General features: G+C 32.4%; 2 protein-coding genes across 5 annotated transcripts in view; one reads left to right on the forward strand and one right to left on the reverse strand.

The window, feature by feature from the left end:
- LOC115233862 (tryptophan 5-hydroxylase 1) overlaps nucleotides 1-4,838 on the reverse strand; it is a 6,675-nt gene extending 1,837 nt beyond the window's left edge. Inside the window, 9 exon segments of the mRNA XM_029804476.1 lie at nucleotides 7-114; nucleotides 206-252; nucleotides 489-587; nucleotides 1,504-1,554; nucleotides 1,618-1,685; nucleotides 1,783-1,886; nucleotides 3,204-3,417; nucleotides 3,877-3,981; nucleotides 4,275-4,838. Coding sequence (XP_029660336.1) covers nucleotides 7-114; nucleotides 206-252; nucleotides 489-587; nucleotides 1,504-1,554; nucleotides 1,618-1,685; nucleotides 1,783-1,886; nucleotides 3,204-3,417; nucleotides 3,877-3,981; nucleotides 4,275-4,373 — 895 coding nt within the window. The 5' untranslated portion in view covers nucleotides 4,374-4,838.
- Nucleotides 4,839-8,396: 3,558 nt separating this feature from the next.
- LOC115233811 (JNK-interacting protein 1) lies at nucleotides 8,397-19,541 on the forward strand. 4 transcript variants are annotated; one of them, XM_029804410.1, is made up of 8 exons: nucleotides 8,397-8,631; nucleotides 10,293-10,517; nucleotides 11,523-11,764; nucleotides 12,785-13,060; nucleotides 14,173-14,325; nucleotides 14,869-15,152; nucleotides 15,451-15,629; nucleotides 15,998-19,541. In XM_029804410.1, exons 1-8 carry the CDS (start codon nucleotides 8,549-8,551, stop codon nucleotides 16,068-16,070), a joined length of 1,515 nt encoding a protein of 504 aa, XP_029660270.1. In that variant the 5' UTR covers nucleotides 8,397-8,548; the 3' UTR covers nucleotides 16,071-19,541. The 4 variants fall into 4 exon arrangements, with proteins under 4 accessions (XP_029660270.1, XP_029660272.1, XP_029660271.1 ...); XM_029804412.1 differs by having other exon boundaries at nucleotides 11,544-11,764; XM_029804411.1 differs by having other exon boundaries at nucleotides 10,293-10,505.
- The last annotated feature ends 110 nt before the right edge of the window (nucleotides 19,542-19,651 follow it).

Raw genomic sequence — 19,651 nt, forward strand, 5'->3', positions numbered from 1 at the left:
CGGAAGAGTGTCGAATGTATTGGGTGCAGTGGAACACTCGAAAAGCAAGTCCGGCAAGGAAATCTCGCGGTGTGAGATAACCCGCGACCGGACGAAGTTGAAATCCCGTTGTTCCTAAGATAAAATATCAATTTTTGTTTACACGCTTCATTCTTGTTCTCGTAAAACGTGATAATATAATTATATAACAATCTTTCATACTCACGCTTTAGAAAAACGTTCACATCCTGCAGTTGCGGTATATTGTTCTCTCTAAGAGAGAGCGACAAGATTAAAAAATATTTTAAATGAAGCTTTCTTGTGTGTGTAAATCGCGCAATATCTATATTTACACATTTTTTAAATAAAATTATACTTGCAAGCACGTTATTATATAAAATATAAAATATTATAATGTATATGCACATTTTTTTTTTAATGGATAATTAGATTTTTTAACAAATTTATGTTTGAATAAGTTTTATGTTAATTATCTTTTTGTTATATACCTGTATCCGCAATATTTGACTAACTTCGGCCAATTTTCCAAATATTCTTTGCACGCGTATTTTTGGTAGAGTTGATGCAATTCACGGAAAACAGTTCCCCTAAGATAAAGATTAAATAATTAATCTTTTTTGTTAAATATTGCTGCAATGTTCTGTATGGGATATTATGTGTTGAATATGTATTTCATTTATTACGACATATTTTAAATAATGTTTTGTAATCATGTTAGATAAATTAATTATCGTTATCAAATCACTCAAATGTTTGACTTCTGCCGAAAAGCTCTCGTTTTGATTAAGTTTATTGAAGTTGCAATGGTTGTTTCGTAAATCGTTGCATTCAAGTCAGAGATATTGCATTAGCCGAGTTGCTACTCGATGCCGTGTCGAGGATAAATCAAATTGACGCAATTAAGGGTGCATTCAGCGTGCCAATCTTATTTCGATTCGCGCTACAAAGAGACATAGGAAGAGATAGATATATATAGATAGATAGAGAGGGAGGGAGAGAGAGAAGAGAGAGACAGACTTTATCTTTTCTTAGTGAACGATGAGATCGAAGATATCGAACGAGTATGTATATAACTTAAGTATCGAGAAATCATTTCTTTTATCCATACTAATTGCCTTCATGTACGCGAAAACACGTTTGCAGTATCGTTTGTAGTTTCACGAGAAAAAGTTGTATCCTGTGTCTCGAATAGTGACGTCAATTAATTCACGACTCTCTCTTTTACGATATGTTATAAATAATTTTTAATATCTTTGCAAAGAGGTTTTTTCGGGATTTCTTTGTGTGTATATACTTATTTTTAATTTGAGAAATTACAAATTTAATTTTTAAAAATTATATACAAATTTCTTAAGTTTACCATATTTTTTCTCTTTTTTTCTCTAAATTAAAACACATTTTTTTGGCAGTTTAAAACGAGTGTATTAAGCGAAACGTATTTTTTTTTTTTTTTTTTTTAAAAAATGTTGCAAATATAAATAATTTTTGTGTGAAAGAACATACCAAGTTCTGATTTCTTCCGGCCTATATTGCACCTTTGGTATCGGTTGACCGCTAAAATATTATGTCGTTATTAATTAGAAAAAACGCTTACGCGTAAACTATTACTTTACTTACTACTTGTAATTATAGGCAATGTCGGCAAACTCCTCGCGACGTTTACGATATATGGGATCTTTGAAACCCTGCAATTGCAGAGTAGTTTTGTTAAAGTGAGCATAAACTCGAGAAGAAGTTGCTGTAACAGCATCTCGCATGCATAAAATCATATAAAAAACGTACGGGATGGTCCGCGTCCAATTCTGAGCCGTACATGAGAACTTTCTGCGCACGATCGAGGTCCGATATCTTTCGCGGGAACCAGGGCATGTCGACTTCACTAAAATCTATAAAATCGAAACTCTGTTGCATCTTAGCACGCGCGATAAGATATTCCATTATCAAATGTCTCCGAGAAGACAGAAACAATAAAAACGTGGTATAGTAAATCTCGATACAAATTTTATCGAACTTTCAAATATAGCCTTTGCCATAAGAATAATGCACTTTTAATAAATTGTGATATTTAATTTAAATTGTTTAGTCTTTGTAAAACAATCAAATTCTTTTACTTTTAATTGTAATAAACATATTGACATATTAAATATATGATGATGACAAGAGAGAGCACTTTTAACCAGTTATTCAATAATTAAATTAAAATTTTTATTTAATTTAAAATTATCTCTGTTCAAATATTTAACAAATTACTAAATTATTAGATAATTATTGAACTAATATAGTTTTTAATTTTAAAATGTTGCAAACTATTGCAATTAGGATTAAAATACAAATCTGTTCGAGAGCGAAGCGGATGTGTGAGAGAGAGAAAGAGAGAGCGCGAAATAGAACGAGCCTGATAAGATGAAGAAAGTCAGGTTTCGAACGACATAAAAATTTAATAAAGACGTTAACGATATGAACAATATTTTACAGATATTTAGAAGACCTTTTTTGCGGCGACAAAAGGCACCGGCGGCGATAAATTCGGCGGTTCGCGCGCGAAAGGAGCGATCATATTATTTTCCGACATGAATTCACCGAGTTAAATTAATACTTTTCTTGCAGCTGTAATTACATATACAAACGTCTGAGATTTTCTTCAAAGTGCGGTTCGCTCCTTTTGCGCGGCCCTTTTATCAAAGCGTGCCCTTCTAAAAAGATCCCGATTGTCGAGAGTTTGATAAATTTTCGGATTAGTTTGTACGGCTCGTATTTGTTCGTGGATCTTTCTAAAAGGACATCAATTTTTATTTTTTGCTCGGAAACACGGAGCTTGTCATCGCGGCTTTTCCGTTGACAGCTAATGGCGGCCCATGTTTGAAAACTAGTGGCGTCAACTCTGGACGTGAGCTGTCAGTGATAACAGGCTCGATTCTAAAAATTGGTGCGGACCTAGCCGTGCCGTGTGTGATCACCAAGACAATTACCGCGATTAATTCCGCAAATTAATTCCACGCTCTCCGCTTAATCTCGAACAAAGTATAACTAAAAAACTGCATTTTATCATATCAGAGTTTTATTGCATCAATTGTTTTATTGATACACAATAACATATACATATAAAAAATATTACAAGGACATTGCATTTAACCATATCTCATTATAATAAAAAAATAAAAAATTTTATTGATATTTTTTACTGCGTATTAATGGAGACTCACCGAAGCTTGTCGCGGCCGAGAGAGAAGGTGCGCGTGGTATACTTCCGATTTGCTCATAATGGGCAAGATTGATAGCCGCTACTTCGCGGCTCAACAATTTCATCAATTGTTCCATCCTCCTCGGATCGCACTCGACATCCACGAGGATGTCGTATTCGGAGCCGCGGCGCATAGACTTTCTCGATTCGATATGCACGACGTTTATACCTAAATCCTTTATGGATGAAAAGAAAAATATGTCTTCCCTCATATTTTCTAAATGTGCTTTTCAATATGCGGTACTTTACGCTCGGAATTTGGGAAGCGACTCTCTATGCGTTAATCGCGTTGTAAATTTATAATTGATGATGAAAATTATAATTTTTAAATTAAAAAAAAAAAAAATGTTAAATTTAAATATTAAAAATTATAATGGTAAATTTTTATAATTGATCTTATTTATTTATCTTTATTTATCTAATGGTAAAAGTTGCTTAAAAAAACTATCTTAACAAGAGTGCTCACATTACGCTTGCAGTATTCGAATTTTGCAAATTGTTGCATTTTTTTATCGCCTAACTTTCGATTATTCGTTTAAATTCGCTGAATAACTTATTAAAAGATTTGAGAAGAGAATATGATACAAATTTTAACGTAAACATATATACGGAAAACGAAAAATACAGAAACATACCTGAAATACTTGAAGCGCTCGCGCTAAGCCACCGATTTGATTCTTCAGGGAAAATATCACAGAATTCTTGTTGTCGTTGGCTTGATTACCCTCATCCACGGGGAGCTAAATGAATGAAAGGGTACGTCTACTTATCAAGATATTCAACTTTCAACTTTTCCATTTATTATCGTATAAATTTCATTTTAAGACACTTCTGCTTCTATGATGTTTAAAAAGCTCTTGATAAAATATAAGATTAAATTGATTATTTGAATAAATTAAACAAGAAAAAGTTTATTATAAATATTAACTATATGACTATTTTTAAAATTATTGACTCGTTAAAGATCAAATAAAATTTATCATTTCTTTATATCATCTGCTTTTTTAATTTCGTCAAATATATGATAACATACATTGCGCGATTTGTGTAGCGGACTTCCTTCTTTGACAGCCCAACTCTCGCCTCTCCTGTATAACCACACCCCGAGGAGACTCTTTCCTGATCCACTCATGATAATTTTCACGATAAAAAAATTTGCGAAACAATGTGACAACAAAAGAATTTTTCTCCTCAGTAATTTCGTTTATCAATGGAATTTATTTCTCAATATCTTGCGCGATATATACGATTTGATTTGTGATCCACTGACAACTCACTGTCTTTCAGGACGCGAGCAACAGAGTGTGGCGGTACCATCCTTAACAGGTCCTCTTAAGATCTCGGCCTCCCCCGCTTGTGCTCGTCTTTCTCAATGACGATCTTGCCGTGATTGGGCGGTGCACGGCAGCACCAGCGATTCCCATTGGTCGGATAAAACTTTTCATGGGGTTGAAGACAAGTGTTGGCTCACCCCGTTTAACGGCGAGTGGTGCCGGTCCTTGAATGTATTTTCTGCAAGTGACGTCACTAGAGCGAATGATACGAGCACCGATACTGAAGAGTACGCGCAAAAATTGCAAGATCTTCAAGAAACGAGATACAACTGTTCAAGGTTTCTTTATTTTTACACTAAATTTTTATTTGAGAAATAAGATGCAGCAATTTGTGCATAAAAAAAAAAGAGAAAAGATGGAAAAAGGTTGAGATGTTATCTCAATTTACTTTGTTCTACTTGTTAATATTTGATCCGAAAAAAATTAATATTAGATAATATAAATAATTATTTATATAAGAATATATAGTTTATTATGATTTCATTAATATAAATTGTAAAGTATATTCGCAAATTATTTTGCTTTAAATATCGTATAATTATAATTACATTAATAATATATTTCAATTATAGATTGATATAAAACATTGTCGTATATTTTATTTTATAATTTTGTTATTATGAATTACTAATAATTATTACATACTTTCTTTTCTCTCTTTTTCTCTTTCTTGTGTTCATAATCGCTAATCATCACATCGGATATTTTTTAGAAATACTTAGATTATATTATAAATGTAAAATATCAACGCAATTTCTTAATTTTATAAAATTATCACGGGATAGAATGCATTTTTTCATTACAAAATGCTTAGTTCCAACAATGTAGAATTATGTGCTCTATTACAAATATTGAAGACGAAGAAGCGGTCACCCGACAAGGTGACTTCCTATCAGAAGAAGAGAACTTTTTCGACGAGGCGGCGATTTCTCGTTCTCCGTTCCGAAACAAAGACACCATTTAATAAAAGCTCGAACGCCCGCGAGGAGCGGGCGTTTTCTCCCACCCCTAAGAAAAGTAGATGCAGCACATTACCAGTGTTCATCACTTACCACTATCAGTTGCCGCAATTCTACCCTCGCTAAATTATACCGAGTGTTTTTCCAGCATTAAGCGAGATTGAGAGTATCGTTCGATCCTCGATACTCGTACCTTATCAGGATGCATTCCGAAGACAGTAGGTTCTCAAGGGTATCTCTTACGAGTTTCGACCGGGGTTCTGGTCGCGGTCAAGAATAAATTAACATTATTCAATTAATTTAATTTGCTACTAATTTTCCTTAACTCTATTACCGATTGCAATTTTTAAACCCGCCACTAAAATATATCAAAGATTAAAATTAAGGAGTTAGAATTACAAAAATACGTCTTTAAGAATTAAAATTAAAAAATCAAAAAATTAGGAAAGATTAGGAAAAAGAATTGAGAAATTCAATGATTTAGATCTTTTCGGAATTATAAGAAAATCATTTTGTGCGTACGTAATTTTGCAATCGTGTATTACCCGCATTTGGTGGATTCTGTCATATGTCAGTGATATGAGATATCAGTTTCCGCCACGATACATTGCAAAGTTGATAAAGTACAGTAATTATCCGTGGCGATATGTCGACATTGAGACTAAAAGGGGAGGATGAGATGCTAGAGAACACGAATTTAGCTTCTGTCTTTTACTACGTCGCAAAGGCCACTAGGTCAGACGCAATTCGATACCGGCAATTTCTTTTACTTCGTGTCGTTTGAATTTTCCTCGAGGTTACGCTAACGAGATTCTTCGCATAATAAACACGCCTTTAATTGCTACATCTATATCGTTTGAGGACTGATTTCTATTCTTCAATATTTATAATGCTCGAATGCAAATGGGAATATTTTTAATTAAAAAGAGACGTGCAATTATATATTATATTTATTCTTAAATAATAATCTACAAACTTTTTTGTTCTTTTAAAATCATATTTTTATATTCTTTATATATTTATGCAATTTATATTTATATTTTATATTTTTATGCACTCTTTATATTTAATCATATTTTATTACCTATTCGTGTTATATTGTTGTCTCTTGACGTCAATAGTCTCGCCTGTTGCTTCGATAACGTGAGATGCATTCTTTCTTAAAGCTTTCAAAGTGGTCTCGAGTAAATCGATTAAAATTTTTTAATCGATCGGAGCGACCGAATTGCGCAAAAACACTCCTCACGACGAAGAAAATGATGATTATCCATCGACAAACAGGAAAATCCTTTCTGAGCATGCTCTCAGCACGAAAGAAAAGTATAACAGGTGATTGGAGAGACAGGGGTGGTTGTGAGATAAAGAGTTATGGGAGGACATATACAAAGTGAAAAATGTTCTCCGCATAACTGGCAAAACAGAAGTTGCGAATTCGTGAAATATGATCTTATTCTTGGGGTATAATTTGATTCTGGTGAAACGCCTGTAAAAATTTATAGCCACCATAATATTAGAATGACTGATAAAATGGTTGGAAGTGTTATTATAATGTGCATTATGAAATAAATACTAGATTGCTTAACAAAAATCTCAATGATCAATTAAAAGAAGGACGACAAAATTAAGGAAAAATGAATTATATATATTAATGGGTTCTATACACGAGAAATTTGGGCCATCTAATTTATTATAAATCTGATTTTTTAAAAATTATTAATTGGATTTAATGGATTAATTCATTTCTACATAAATATGTGTTAGTATTTATTAGGACATTTTTAATTGTCGAGATTTTATCAATTGCTTAATTTTTCCCCCTCGTTTAATTAAATTCTGATCTTTTGGAATAAGAATTTGATTGTTTAAACTAATTATAATTTTCGTGTTAATTGATGTCAAAGAAATCGATTTTGGTACGTGAAAAAGTGAATGAGTATTTTACGTCCAATTCATAATTTTTTCACAGACATGTTATTTGATGAAATATCACAAATTGGAAAATTTTCGATGAGTCATCGTCGGAATATGAAGAAGATAAATCTACTGTTGCAGCCACCGGTGTATGAGTGCAAAAGATCGATTGCGGGGCAGCTGTAAAATATTTAACCATCTCTCCGGAATTTTATATCGTAACATCGCGCCGTTCTTCGCCGCGAATTCTAAGCTACTTCGGGAGATACGACTGTAAACTCTTGGGGTTTATGCTCCCTACTGATAAATGTTTCATTGCGAAGTATATCGACCAGCAGCGCGCTAGATCCACAAATGTTCGAACAAAGGCCCGTCTTGGCCCACATTTTCTCCAAGCGTATATAGTCGCGCTCTCTATTGTTTTTTTCATAATGCCTCTGAAAATACGGTCGAAAATTAGATAATGGAAAGTTGGAATAAAAATTGACCTAATACAAAATCATATTATATTCTAATAAAATTTTTGCTTTAGAAATGAAAAACGTTAATGGTTAATTAATTTATGACACCATAGGTAGTTACGCTATCCCAACTTAAAGCAACATAGCAATTAAATCTCTTGAAGTAGTTCAAGAGAGGTAGACAGAAGCGTATTCGCGGTGTTCATTTAACGTCGCGTGCGAACACTGGATTTTATCTCTCGTTAACCCGACGTGTTCGACGTTATCGTCGTCGTCAGTATTTAACGCTAAATGCAAGATGAGAATACGCAACCAAACATTCACCCTAGAGTGTAGCTCTCGTTTTACTTTCCTCTTTCTTTCTCTCTCTCTCTCTTTCTCTTCTCTCTCTTGAAAACCAACCCCTGCCCACCCCCACGCGAACGAGTAGGCGCGCGACGTTCACCACGCAGGAATCAATAGGGGTTGCGTCGCGTTTGCACGGAGTCGAAGCGACGTCGGCGACAACGTCAGCGACATCTTTTCACCCCGTATGTTTCCTGGGGGTCGACGAGTAGCTCTCCTCTAGGCCGCCACGGCCGCCCTCGGGACCGACCCCTGCCTTGTGCCCTGTATTTTGCTCACCCTGCGAACGACGCGACGATGGCTGACAGCGAGTTCGAGGAGTTCCGACATTACTTCGAGAGGCTGCCCCAACATCTGAAGACCCCGCTTTCCAACTACACGTGAGTATGCGTTCCGCGACAAACCTGTCTTCGGAACAGATGACACGATGATGCAATAAGGACCGCGACAGCGACGTCATTTGCGAAAGACGGCGGTCTGAAATTAAAAAAAGGCAGCTAATTTAGACGGGGGACCAAATAGAAGGATTGATGATCACATTAGAAGCTGAAATAAAACGATAATATATCGCAGGTCATATATTGTTACCAAGTAAAAATATGTAGGGCGATAATGTAGGTTGTAGATATTGCACCACGTTGATAAGATCGAAAGTGCATGGGTGGTGAAATATCAGTAATTATCAACGTCATTGTCTAGGTATTTTTATGAAATCGGCGAAAATAAATGTAGATAATTGGACATATTAATTATATCATTGAACAAGCTATCATCTAAATATATTTTTATCATAATAAAAAATATTAGAGAATATATACATATATATAATAATTACAGAATATGTATGCATGCTGGATTCTCTCAAAGTATCAATTATTTTAACAGTATATGCGGAACATTGGCTTTTATATATAAAAAATCAGATATCTATAGACAAATGAATAACGCATATTATTCATACAATATAGATAAAAAACAATGAATTCATTTTCACATTATTTCCTTTTCAATGAATTTTATCAACTCCTATAAAATTTGTACTATAATTTATTTACACTCCATTTTGACAAGTAATAAAATTGATAATTAGAACTGACAATTTGAGAAATAGCAGTGTGTCATTTTAATAGGAGTTACTGACACTGATTGTTAGCAGTTTCAAAAAAGATACTCTATCTTTATATTTTGTCAAAAACTTCTGCTTAACAAATTCTAAGATGTCAAATTATTGCAATATTGCATAGGATTGTAAAATAAAAAAAAAAAATGTGTCGATGTATCTAACATATATGACACAAGTGGATTCAAGGAAGCTATAAAATTATAGTTCGAAATCGCTGAGAGATTCGATATATGATTAAATTAAAAGTCATGGAAGAACAGCCAAGTTTTATCGTGCCTTTAAAATTATTGATCCTGGGGCATAAGTGACACAAGGATACAAGTGCGACATGAAACTGCAACGCAACGCGCATATAGACAACTTTCGTGATGATCTACGGCTTTTGTTGTGACGCGCATACATACATATATCTGCTGCCTTTATCGCCAATAAGTGATGATCCTATTTACAGAGGGCTATCTATCGTTAAGTTGAGTAATGTGTATGTGTGGTGCATATATGTGTATGTATATGTGAGTATGTGTGAGACTCTCTGGTATGCGATTTAATTATATAATTCTGCATTTAGCGATTATCTTCATAATCGTATTATGGCAAATGTAATGTTTGTATAATCATGTGTCTTGATTGCTGATCGCATTAAGAGAGTTATGACTATTATTATATATCATTATAAAAAAATTTTGATCGATTATTTTATACATTTAAAATTTTGAAAGGAAGACTTTAAATTACATCACGCAATAATGTATTAATTTACAAGTGATAAAGCAATTATCATATATTTTTTCGATTTTTTGGATAATTAAGGAATAATTCGTTATCAGAGACACTTCATTGATATTTCATATTTTTTAATCGGGTTTTTATCACAAATTTAATGTATCTTACATACATATTTAACGATTTGACTGTCAGGCTCGTACATGATGTGATGATCGATGATTCGCCAACATCTTCGCAAGGAAGCGATGAAGAAGTCGGCAGATCCTGTGACGTCGTTACCGGCGACTCTGAGGATGAGGAAGTTGTCGTTATTCATCGGCACGATGATCAAAGCGGACATACCACTCCTGATGACAGCGAGGAGCTGGACCATCATTGTTCAATCATAGCCGATAGCGATTTCAGGTTGGTAACATCGTAAGTGTTCACTCTTTCTCATTATTATAAATTATATTCTTATATACTTTATTTATGCCGTATTTTTCTTTGATGTATAATTTTATACTCTATTGGTATACCAATCTGAAATATCGATATATCAGATAAAGCTCGCAATATTTTGACGGAGCATTCTTTGACAAAAGACATAAAGATTCGAGACAAGAAAAGCGATAAGAATAAAATATTTTTATTTATAGCAAATTTAAAGCTATATTGGAAATAAAAAAATCATTTTGAATTTTTCGCGCAAGACAATTAATATGATGACAATTAATATTCGCAATCGTTTGAATTTTTCTTACATACTTTGCACTATAATGCAAAATAAATTTCATTTGGCAAATAATTTATAATTCTGACAAGCAGTTACAATTGCGTTGCAACTGTTGTAATTTATTTCACGTTTAAACGCAATTACATCTTAATATTTGTACTATATATATATATATATAGTATCAGCCGCACGTACATATACAGTGACGTACATCATCACATTTACCATAACACCGCAATTTCATAAAAACTTTAATCTTGTTAAAAATAACTCGAGGGGCCATACTCTCCGGGAGAGTTCGCGATATGCAGCGACGCTCATAATTATTAATTAATTTTTGCCTAAAGTTTGATGCAAATAATAATCGAGATGTGTTGCTATGCATTACTTTCGAACTCGATATTTTCCAATCTAATATTTTATGAGCGTTTCAAGTATGCATTGGTTTTTGCACTTCCCTTATCTATATCCTTTATCGATCATTAAAATTAAAAAAAAAAGTAAAAAACGCTGATCGCACAATATATATTATAATCTTTCATAATTTTGCGACGGCAATTCTCGGCGATATGAACTTTAACGCCATTTCAATCAAGAACGAGAATTTTTTTATTCGTATTTCCCAACGGGTTATATATAAAAATAAAATAGGCAGCATGGGAAATGATAGCTTAGCTCACTATATGACTATCGTTGGATGATATTAGCCTGTTCGGTGGATTGAGCAGCAGGGGTCGATCAGTAGGCGGTGGCGGACCAGGACCGGGCGGGGGTGGCAATACTGTATCCGGTAACGGCGGTCGGGATAGTGTCGTCAGCGATGTCGGCGACTCGTGTTCCAGTTTGAGCTCCTGGCCTACGCCGGAGCACGTGCCGTCGAATCGACCCGGAAGCGGCGGCACAGAGCGCAGACGTCGAAGATTGCCGGAAATTCCGAAAAACAAGAAATGTAAGAAAGGCACCGTATGTGAATAAATAACTCATTCAATAATGATAACAATAACGAAAAAAAAAATTTCCAATGTACATAACGTTTTTCCAATCTTATATTATTATCGAAATTGTTGGAAGAAGAATAATTCTGTATGAGTGATAATTTACTTAATAATAACATTAACAAAATCTGTTAAGTAGAAATTCTTCAGCTTTAAACTGTCAAATTATCGTAAATAATCAGAATTTTCAAAAATCCCATAAGAAACGATATGTATGAGATTAGAATTGATTATAAATGATAAATATGTCAACACACACATAGAATTTCGTTAACTATTATTAGATTTTTTTTTAGTATCAATTGCATAATAATATCAGTATAATTGGCAAAGCAAGATAAGAGACAATATGATAAATCATCTTATAATTAAAAAATTAATTTATATAAAATTATATTACTTTGTTATTTTCATATTTCGTTGTGTCATATGTAGCTTTTATTATAATATGATAAAGTAAAACACATGTAAGTGTATCTTTATAGTGTCTTTATTGTGTACCTTTATAGTATATCTATAGCATGAAGTGCATGTACACAACATCTGATAGAGATCAGCTGTATCATTTTCCGTCACCGCGTAACACATTAGTTATGTGTATCAATGAAATCGAGAAACCAACCGTGTTGTGTCAACCACAATAAAAAAAAAAAAAAAAAAAGTCCACTTGTATCATATCAGTTCTATAAGAAGCATACTGTAGAACAGTGTTTTCTGCAATCGCGATGAATCTGTCGTCTTATAAATTCAAATTTTCATTTATCTAAATATCATTTTGCAAATGTGGAGAAAGTGTTTAAATTTTAGTGAACTTCATATTTTCTTTACATGTGTAAAAATTCGATATGATAAAATGAGCCAAAAGTAGATATGAAAGAAAAAATGAAAGAAAATCAGAAGTTATTCATTTTCTATTTTTACAGTATTTATTTAATGAAGAGATTTTAACATGTGATTGATTATCCTGGTCTCAGCTACGCCCATGTGCCAGACGTCCATGCAGACATCATCTTCTCTGGCAGATGAGTTGAGTGCTGCCACCGGCTCGACATCGGCCCGGCCTCATCTTATCCTGAGGAAATGTCACCCCAGACTTCGTCACGAGGACAGTTCGCCTGACAGCGAGAGAATGGCCACCGACAGTGGTCATTCCACCGCTCATTCACCTGAAAACGGACCCAAAAGCGTATCACCCATACCTTGCAATACACTGCAAAACACGGATTCGGTATCGCCTAGTAGTACTCCAGGTAATTCTCTTCGGAATATCATCTATTTTCGTCTACACACTATAATATAAATCTCTCTCTCAAATTTTTTATATTTGAATAATTACGATTAAATATAAATAGAGTACTTATACATTGTACTTCTTTTAACAAGTACTATCACAAGATGACAGAATTAATTTAATTTAAAAAGTCTTGATAAACATATATCCAAACACTAATTAATATTTTCAAGATTTTCAATTTATTAAATTTAAGTATATAATTCTGCACACATAATATTAAAAGTAATGTAGAATAATATTTCAACAATTAATCGTATAAATAGCTAAGATAATCTCGAAATGGATATATGTTATTTTTTTAATTATTTTAATTTACATTTTGAATAATATCGCGGTTGAAGTTTAGTATAAATCCTGTCGACGCTTCGGCTCTGTCCTCGATTGTAATTCAGTGACCGTTGTATATATAAATCAGTTTTCTTCGTAAATTTTGCACTTACATCATGTTTCTTTTCTCGCGCTTACTCTTTAATATGTTTTCATAAGGCAAAATAACAGATATTTGTTTCATCAATAGACATGATGCAAAAGAGAATGCATCAAAAGTTAAAATACATTTAGAACAAGGATCTTTTTCAAGAAGATGCTTGGATCATTGAAACATGGTTCGTTTAAATTCTTTGAACCTGTAAAATTTAATATATGTAAAGAACAAAATTTTATTTTTATTTTTTTATTTATTTTTATTATTTTATTTTATTTTTTATTCTTTATGTTTAAATCTTTAAATTTGCGTTAATCTTTAATATTAGAAAAGTTTGCAATTAAATCTGAGCTGAATTTTTGACAAAAAAGTAGAATTATTTTTAAAAATTTTGTAAAACACACAAGAAACATACAATATTTTTACGATGTGTATGTGTGTGTGTGTGTGTTCCCGATAATCTTATTATTATATTTTCTGCGAGGAACTGTACAAGTTTGTAGATTCTGTTGCCTTCAGTAAAGTTTTGAAAGTCGGGAAGGAATATTAATATTGTTCGTGTTATAAATTGTGTGTGTGTGTTTTCGAACGGATCAGAATAACTAGGATACCGATCAATACCAGCTTGTTTTTTCATTTCGAAGGAAGTGGAGGTGTACCGTTCACCCAACTGGAACTACTCGAGGCAACGCATCGAGGTCTGCATAAGTTCATACCGCGGCATCACGACGAAATTGATCTTGAAATCGGAGATCCTATATACGTGCAGAAGGAGGCCGACGACCTATGGTGCGAAGGTGCGTAAAGATATCAATTTCGCGCCATTCAAGGTATCGAACCTTAATCATAGTAATAATCTTCTTTTCCACTTGCTTACAATTTTGATTGCATACAATCAAATCAATTCCTTCAGATATCTAACGATGATGATAAACTGTCAAACAACAAATATCCAGAAGACACATAAAGAGATCTAAGTAAAGTCCTATTCTTTCGATAACTTTTACATTTTTTTGTTTACATTTTTAAACATGTACAAAAATGATTGAGAAAACGCACACAAACTTTAAACCAAATGAGTGATCATTATTTGTTAAAAATGTTTCGTGATCTATAAATATAATAAATTGTGCAACGAATTTTTGATTAAAAAATCATAAGACTAAATATCTAAAACTAATTTCTAGATACATATTAGACATTTATTTAGGTCAACTTTCAAGAGATCTTAAATAAGTAAAAGTAAGAGAGAGAAAAATAAAAAAAGTGGCAATATAATATTAATATTATGCTCAGATTCATTATTGATAAAATTTATCCTTCTGTTCTTCGTGTGCTAGGAGTAAATTTGAGGACAGGCCGGCAAGGTATCTTTCCGTCAGCTTACGCGGTCGACATGGACTACAGTGACTTCGATCCCACCGCGCCCAAAGTGAAGAGAGAAAGATATCTTCTGGGTTACCTGGGTTCGGTAGAGACCCTGGCGCATAAGGGTACAGGGGTGGTTTGCCAGGCTGTACGGAGGATCCTACGCAACTCATTGCAGGATCCGCCCGTCTCGCAAAGCTGCATTTTGGAGGTATCCGATCAAGGTCTTCGAATGGTCGATAGAAGTAAACCAAGGGTAAGCGATTCCTTGCGATCGAAATTTATTCGTGTATATATGATTTATGCGATCTAGTTATTTTAATCCTCAGCAAAAACCGTACATCTTATTAAATTTTTGATATATTATAGAGTTTTTACTCAATCTCATTTAAAAAGAAAAAATTATAAATAAGCAAATTATTTTATTTTAATTTTTTTTTTCGTTTAAAGCTTTATTTGCTTACATCTAATATTACGCGAGTAATATATAAGTAATTGGAAGGAAAAATGAGAAAATCAGAGAATTTCTAATTGTTATTGACATGTTCTTGCAGAAAAGTCAGGGTCCTTGTCACGACTATTTCTATTCACTGAAAAATGTATCGTTCTGTGCGTTTCATCCTCGCGATCATCGCTACCTCGGCTTCATCACAAAGCATCCTACTCTGCAGAGGTTCGCTTGCCACGTGTTCATCGGTCAGGAATCCACGAGACCAGTCGCCGAAGCTGTCGGGTGAGTCATTCTTTATATAATTTATTTTATTTTCACAGAAAATTTGATCTCTCTCACATTCTGTGTAGATTTGTTAATTTAAAAATTTTTACTTTATTTGTGATTGATTTCTTATTATTATTAGTAATAATAATATATATATTATATATTAATGCACTCTCTATATATAATTATATGATATATTTTATCATATTTTATAAATCGTTATATAATTAAAAAATTGATAACGTATTATATAATCTATGTTCAGAAATTTTAAATATTTTATAAATATCCTTAAAAATGAAAAAAAAAAAGAGAATCTCACGTCCTGCAATGACGCATTGTTCATGGATCACTAGCAATAACTCGAGATTTTTTTCTTTCAGACGCGCTTTTCATCGGTTCTACACAAAATTCATCGAGACTGCTTTCCCAATAGAGGACATCTACATTGAATAAATTGCTCTTGGCCTGACGTATAACGGCTGTAGAGAAAATGATAAATCTCACTTCTCCCTGCCCCTTGTACATATCGCCCGCTAATTGTAGATATAAAATAATAAACGCGAATCAAACACTCAATTTATACATATATATTGAACATATGTATATCTATGTGTACTGAGCGTTTTTGGGAAGCGTCACGACGGATTCAATTTTCCATTATAGCATACTCTGTTCCTAAACAATTATTTTCTATTTTGTGCATACGCGATCCAATATGATTCTACGCATATATAAAAGAGAGCGAAAAGAAATGACTTTCGAGAGAATAATATTAGCCAATTATTTTGAGTTTTTACCATAGGCATTGTGTCGGTTGAAATTAACACTATTTTTATACTAAAAGATATTTAAGTATGTTCTTGTTTTTTTTTGCATTATATTATAATTGTTGAATGAGATATATAGTGTTATTATTTTATAAAATTTTTTATGAGCGTAAAAGTTTTTTTTTCCAGATATAAAATTTTATTGCTGGAACGAAACGATACGGCAAAATGATACGATCATAAGATTGACGAATAAAGAGTAATGAATGAAGAATAATATGTATTGACGCTTTTTAACAGTTGATAAAAATTCATCTATATTCAATTGCCAAAATTTATTTCTGATACTATACTCTCGCAGTTAAAAGCAGAGCAACTTTTGCAAATTATTTTAATTCACTTTTGATGAAAGTTTGATTAAAAAGTTCTTATTTTTTGCTATATTTATGCCTCAAAAAGTATACATCAATTTTTAAAATAATAAAAATATTTATATTAATATTGCAATAGATACACATATATATTGATACTTAAAATAGATTTTTTTAAAATTTAAATCGCATTAAAGCGGTTTTGATTAGTCAAAAGTGAACATAAAGGAATTAGAAATTGTTTAATTTTAGATCGAAGAGCAGTTTTTGGCAATTAAATGGTTAAATATCACGGCCCAACGTAATAGTCGCGTCATGCCTGAAAAGAAGTTCGTTAAATATTCCTTAATAAGCAAAAATTTGATAACTAATAGTTAGAATGCAAATTAATTCCTAAAACCCCAATCCTACGACCAAGTTGATTCGTTTAGTGATATACATATAGAAAAAGGGAGTGACGATAGTATTGGATCACATTCGGAGTTTTAGCGAAAAGAAAATCGTAGCAGAGATTAAACCATTAAACGATTTATAAAAAAAATGATGCTTAACTCTTTTGGCGCGCATCGGATGTGCTTTTTGCTGATGGCAATCTTCATCGTAGCAACGAATAGTCGTCTAGAGTCTAGAACGATCTCCAATTGTACTCTTCTTATTGTAAGAGGACAGCGGTCAATGTGTATATGTGCGCGCCATTATTAGAATTTCGTATATTTTTCTATTTTTCTTTGCTCTCTGTAAAATCATCGATTATAAGTTTCATTGTTATGACGATAAGGTTTTAAGTTTATACTCTTGAATCTCTTCCGGTCTCGTCCGATTCTGCGAAAGACAACACTATCGAAACGCACATTGGCCTCTGTATTGAAAATATTATTATGCTGTATTGCAATGTTTTTGCCGAATATTTATACAGTATAAACTAAATTGCAAGTACCGTTTCGTTGCGGATAATGTGAAATAATAAAAAAAAAAAGTAGAAATGAAAAGTATGATATTACTTGTGCGTGCAATTGACATGAACAGTATTATTATCAATTGATATTATTATCGCTATTAATCTATCTTTATTCAGTTTATTTTATAAACCCTTTATCATTGCGCATGCAAAACGCGTGTATATTGTCGGATAAACTGCATCCGTTGATCATAAACTTTTTGCATCGAGAAGCAGTCAGTCATCGATTTAATCGATGAACACAATTGTATTTACAAATTGTTTTTAAATTATCAAATGATTTAATTTAAAATATGCATGAAGCAAAGAACAAAGTATTGGCAAAAAATTCTTTAAAACATTTTTTTAAATATCTAGTTATTTTAAAAAAGCTTGTGATAGAAAGATTCAATGTCGAATTTTATATCGTTAATATGGTATTTCGATACTAGAGGATTAAAACCATAACATTTTACGGTAAAATATCGCGATTTCGTAATTAAAACTTTCTGTATACAAGAATCTTATTGATTTATAGACATCTCGACAATACAAATTCTGCGCGTTGTTTTATTTGGGAGTTAGTATATGTTGGATAAGTATATGACTCTTATACACGATGAACAACCATATACACGTTCAACACAACACGCATCAATTATACGGTATATTGAATAAAAATTAAGAGACAATTTATGATGATTATTCATTTTAGGAGACTCTCATTGTATCGCGATATGCAAAACATTTACACGTGCCTTTTATTAAAATCGCCTCGAAATGCCGTGCCTTTTCGATTATTTTCTCGTACAGTTATACCACTGTTGCGTAGAAATCCATTATTCTGACGACATAGTGATTCCTCTCAAATCTGTTCAAGACACATTATCGAATAGAATAATAGAGGTGCGTGATACAAACGAGCGTTTTCATTGAGTAATATATATCATATTTATCATCTTCTCGTTCATTAAACAATTAGATCTGACAGCAATAACATAAACGTTTAAAAATTTTGATTGACTAATTCTTTATTCTTCTTATCGTAATAAAAGTCTGAATCAATCGAAGAAGTCACCTCGACAATTGTACTACTTGTATCTAATGTGACGAGGTCTTTATAATTTTATGTTTGTGAAGCGATCGGTTCTGCAATTATTTTGCGAGTCTGTTAATTTAATAAAAAAAAAAAACATATTAATATCTTATATTAATGTTTTTGAAATGCACTATCCTATTTTTAGCACCAGATAGATTGTAAGCAAAGATAAAAAGGTTAAATATAAATCAAATAATAAAAATCGATACTCTTCCACAATATTCATATAATACATATATATTTCTTCCAGATGGTAGTATTATTTACAAAAATGTTCCACCTTCTACGAAGTCTTAATAATTCAGTCTTGACACAATAATTATACATGTACATAATTTTCTCCCAACATATTATATTTCTTCATTAATTACAATTACATATTTTTTTCTGAATTTCTTTATGTACTTGCATTTCTCTTTCGCTATATAATAATATTCAATAACAGTTAGCCAAATTTATGCAAATTTGACGTTAAGTCATTAATTTGTATCGCTCACCAAAAATGAAAAATTTACCTGATTAAGAAAAATGGTATTTTATTTACAAATTTGTTTTGCCAAACTTTATCATGCTTTGCGCCATTAATAATTCCGGCGCCAAATAAACATCAGCACTTTTCTAAGCAACTTGACTGTAAACATTTTTATAAATCTCTGCACGATTTCTTTGACCATTCGTAATGTATTCGTGTCTTCACACATACATTGATTATTACCTTATAATTTCTTGGTAAGGAAATCATCCACCTCCGAATATATAAAATAAGAAATAAAAAAATACTTATTCGTCTTTTTATCATTTTGACAATTATGTATGACGATTCATTCTCTAGAAATCAATTCTGTATATTTTAAGATATT

The sequence above is a fragment of the Formica exsecta genome, unplaced genomic scaffold, assembly GCF_003651465.1.
Source record: "Formica exsecta isolate Colony F162 unplaced genomic scaffold, ASM365146v1 scaffold191, whole genome shotgun sequence".
Classification (NCBI taxonomy): domain Eukaryota; kingdom Metazoa; phylum Arthropoda; class Insecta; order Hymenoptera; family Formicidae; genus Formica; species Formica exsecta.